The 4,746-nt window shown below is 38.1% G+C and overlaps 1 protein-coding gene across 1 annotated transcript; it reads right to left on the bottom strand.

Annotated features, from left to right (window-relative positions):
• Window positions 1-84: 84 nt before the first annotated feature.
• Window positions 85-3,711, bottom strand: LOC112457263. Its single transcript, XM_025020188.1, has one exon. It carries the CDS (start codon window positions 3,709-3,711, stop codon window positions 85-87), a length of 3,627 nt encoding a protein of 1,208 aa, XP_024875956.1.
• Window positions 3,712-4,746: the final 1,035 nt, after the last annotated feature.

Consider the following 4,746-nt stretch of genomic DNA (forward strand, 5'->3'; position numbering starts at 1 on the left):
GCTGTAGCCATATCCAAAAGTTATCGACATCTCCTGTATTTCTAACATTCCGCCCGCCTTCGTTAACTGTAATTAACGAACAAGTTACAACTGAGTTTGATTGACATCAAGAGGACATATCTTGGTAATAGGTCGTTGAAGTTCAGAGAATTGAGTCTTAACTGTTACGACTCGCGTATGACCATCAGGTCCCGGATGGGTTTTTATGACTCGTCCAAGTGGCCACTTAGAAGGTGGATAATTATCGTTAACAATCAAAACTACAGTTCCTACAGCTATCGAAGGATTAACTTGGTTCCACTTGTAGATTGAGAGTTGTCTCTGAAGATAGTCTTTAGACCAATGTGACCAGAAATTTTCGAGTTTCTGTTGCAACAGTTGCCATCTGTTTAAATGAGAAATCTGAACTAGTGCTAGAGAAGGTTCAGGAAGAGTCGAAAGCGCTTCTCCTATAAGAAAATGTCCTGGTGTTAAAATGGACAGATCATCCGGATCATCAGACAACCTACATAGAGGGCGTGAATTCAGAACAGCTTCAATTTGGAATAGAAGAGTAGTCATGTCTTCATAGGTTAGCAAAGTATCCCCTATTGTACGCTTTAAATGGTATTTGACTGATTTAACTCCTGCCTCCCACTTTCCTCCGAAGTGAGGTGCCGAAGGAGGGTTAAATTTCCATTGAGTGCCGTTATTGAGCAAACTGGATGATATATGTTTCCACTCATCAGATGCGGCAGAAAACAATCGTTTGAGTTCTTTATCTGCTCCCTGAAAATTAGTACCACAATCACTAGTGAGAGTAGCACAGATACCGCGTCTGGAAATGAATCTTCTATATGCGGCAATGAAGGCCTCAGATGTGTAATCGGTAACAAGTTCCAAGTGAATCGCAGAAGTTGCTAAACAAACAAATAATGAAATGTAACCTTTATAGGTTTTAGCGTTCCTTCCTCTCCAAGTTTTAATTGTAAATGGACCAGCGTAATCTACACCTGAATGTAGAAATGGTCTAGCGGGAACCACTCTTTCAACAGGGAGTTGACCCATAAGTTGCTGAGCTCGCTGTTGCCGAAATCTAATACATTTGACGCATTTTAGAATAAAAGACTTTACCGGTATCCGACCTCTAATAATCCAATAAGTTTGTCGAATAAATGACAGCGTAAACTGAGTTCCTCCGTGGAGGGTTCGAGAATGTGCATCGTCTATAATCAAAGTAGTAAAAGCAGATTCTTTGGGTAGTATGAAAGGATGTTTTGCTTCGTTAGAAAGTAATGATTGTTGAAGTCGTCCACCTACTCGTAGAAGTCCATTGGAATCTATGTAAGGAGCAAGTTTAGTCAAGGGATTCGATTTAGGAAGTGAATGTCCTTGCGATAGAATTTTAAGCTCTGGTGAGAATGAAAATTGTTGAACAATTTTGATCCAAAAATATTTCTCATTATTGATATCATTGACTGAAAGAAAGGGAGTTAATTCAGATTTAGTATCTTTATGAGCTTTACGAATGAATTTTCGACATAAGGCTGTAATTCGTAATAACTTAGTAAGGTTCGAGTATTTTGTGAGAAGATCCCAAACTTCCGGATGCTGATTAGTTACAAAAACACAAATTCGGTGTTCGCGTTCTTCTAAATTCTCAGAAATAAGGGATGAAGGAATTTGTGGCCACGCAGAATTTGGGCTTGACAACCATTCAGGACCGCTCCACCACATGGAACTTTCATTTAATTGTGAGGGAGAAATTCCTCTTGTAGCTAAATCTGCTGGATTTTGTACACCTGGGACTAAACCCCACTTGCATTGCGGTAAAGTATCCTGAATAAAAACAACTCTGTTATGTACAAACTCCTTCCATCGAGAAGGATGATTGGTAATCCATTGATAAACCACTTGCGAATCTATCCATGCAAAGACGGGTAATTTAGGCTTTTCTAGAGTAAGAAGAATCGACTGAATTAATTTGACAAGTAATACAGCTGCTATAAGTTCAAGTCGTGGTATAGTTAATCTTTTTAAAGGTGCAACCTTTGTCTTTGACGCTACAAGAGTGATGGTAACAGATTGATCAGTAGAACAAGCACGTAAGTAAACCACTGCTGCTGCTGCATTCTGAGACGCGTCGCTAAATCCATGTAATTCAAATGAATCGGTGGAATTGAACCCAATCCATCTAGGGAATGTGAAACTGGATGCTTCTTGTAATTGACATATGAATCGATTCCATTTGTTAAGAAGGACCGTAGGAAGTTCGTCATCCCAACCGAGTCCACTAGCCCACAATTCCTGAATGAGAATTCTGCCAGAAATGGTGATAGGTGAAATAAATCCTAATGGATCGAAGATTTTTGAAATTGTCGAAAGAATAGTACGTTTAGAGATTAATTTTGGCTCATCAAGATTCAACGTAAATCTAAATTGATCAATGGATGGATGCCATGACAACCCTAGGGTATGTATTATAGAGGATTCTTCTATTTGAATTGATGCCTTATCAAGTCGTAGATCGACAGGAATAGAGCTAAGAATATCTAGCTCGTTGCTGACCCATTTCTTTAACGGGAAACCGCCCGCCATGCAGAGACTATTTACCTGCTCAACGACCCTACGAGCGTTTTGTATCGTATCTTCCCCTCCAAAGAAGTCGTCGACATACCTTTTCTTTTTCATCGTTGGAATAGCTAAAGGAAACTTGTGTCCTTCATCACGTATCAACTGTTCGAATGCACGTAAAGCTAAGAATGGCGCACAATTCAGACCATAAGTAACGGTAAGAAGAATAAATATAATAAATTTACCCAAGAGATCAATCCATACAATCCTTTGAAAATCCCAGTCGTCTGGATGTATTTGTATCTGTCTGTACATTTTCTCAATATCTGCGAAAAATACGTATCGAAATAGTCTGAACCAGATAAGAACGTTGAACAAATTGAGTTGCAATTTTGCTCCCGAATGAAGAATCTGATTTATTGAATAGCCGGTAGTTGTTTTACTGGAGCCGTTGAAGACGACTCGTAATTTAGTACTGAGACTATGTTCCCGGTAAACACCATGGTGAGGAAGATAGTATACTAGATCCGGTTCATTTTGCGTATCAACTCTTTTCATGTGATCTAATGCTTCGTATTCATTAATAAAATCTTTATACAATTGAGCATGAGTATCGTTATTAGAAAGTTTATGATATAAGTTAGTCATTTGTCGAATGGCTTTAGCCTTTGAATTTCCCAACTTATGCGGGGAATCTTTAAATGGAAGTTTGACGATATATCTACCATTTGTGTCGCGAGAATGAGTAGTTACAAAATGGTCTTCGCAGTCTTGTTCGTCTTTAGATAAAGTCTTATTCGAAACTGAAACTTCTTCCGTCTCCCAGAATTTCTTAAGGAGATCATGAAGATCCTCATCAACTGAAACGTGATAACCTTGAGCGTGAGAACTAATTTTACAAAGGCTAGCCAACCCGGATACAATCCAACCAAGCTTGGTTAATTGAGCGATAGGCGTATCAGGCTCTCCTCTTACTATACCTTCTTCTATGATATGAGGGTACACGTTAGCCCCTATTATTAGGTCGATGGAACCTGGCTTATTAAATGTTGGATCGGCTAATTGAAGATTATTCAGATGCAACCATGCATCTCTATCATGCGAAAGAGAAGGAAGTGAAGAGGTCAATTTCGGCAAAATGTAAGCATCTATGTTCATTTCGAAATCTGATTGAAAATGTGGCTTGAATACGAATGATGTTATGCCTTTAGTTTTATTATCCTTTTGTGCACCAATTCCTATCAACGACGTAGATGAATGACGTCGAGGCAATTTAAGTAGTTGGACAACTCTTTCTGTTACAATTGAAACTTCTGAACCCTGATCAATAAGCGCTCTGATTTGTTTTAATTGCCCTGACGGGGATACGATAATGACTTTAGCTGTAGCTAATAAAATTGAAGATCCAGTAAATATATCCCTGGAAGAATGTAAAACCTTTGCTTCAGATTTAATTGAAGTGTCAGCAGAAGAGATCTTATTATCCGTGTTCTCCTTATTATTCGACTTAGATGCATTTGCTTGATGAATTGTAGTATGGTGTTTCCGGCCACACTTTTGACAACGTTTGGTTACACGACAATTCGAAACTCGGTGCGTTCCCAAGCAATTATAACAAAGTTTATTTTTTGAGACAATATCTAATTTTTGTTGTATCGTTTTTGAAGTATATCTAGGACAAAAGGCGATATAATGCTTTTCTTTGCATAAAATACAACGTGACTTTTGATTGTCATTTACTTTACTTTGATGGTGAACTTTAACCGAATTTGGTTTAGTTGGTTGTAATGACCTTTTTTGCTGAGACCTTTCAAAAGACTGTAAAGAGGACATCCGTGAGAATAAAAATTCCTTGAACTGTTTCCATGTAGGAGGCTTTCTTGTTGAGCCTAAATGAGATTCCCATAATTTATTGGTTTCGGCATCTAATTTTTGAGCACTAATTAATATTATGAAATCTTCACATTGTTCAACAGGTCGTTCTAGCGTTTCGAGCGTACGATAAAGTTGTGTAATATTTGAATAAAGTTGTTGAAGTTCAGTAGCGGATTCCTTTGTCATTCGTTTAAGATTGAGAAAGGATTGAATAGTGGTATTGACTAATAGTCTTGTATTTTCAAAGAATTCGGTGAGTGAATCCCAAGTTTGTTTGAAATTCTCAGCAGTCAAAGCTGTATGCTTAACTAAATCGAA

This window comes from Temnothorax curvispinosus, unplaced genomic scaffold, assembly GCF_003070985.1.
Source record: "Temnothorax curvispinosus isolate PA1 unplaced genomic scaffold, ASM307098v1 QBEX01007695.1, whole genome shotgun sequence".
Taxonomy (NCBI): Eukaryota; Metazoa; Arthropoda; class Insecta; order Hymenoptera; family Formicidae; genus Temnothorax; species Temnothorax curvispinosus.

What these genes read in the sequence shown, in the direction of transcription:
- LOC112457263 (XM_025020188.1), bottom strand. Translation starts at nt 3,711, where the DNA reads ATGAACATAGATGCTTACATTTTGCCGAAATTGACCTCTTCACTTCCT.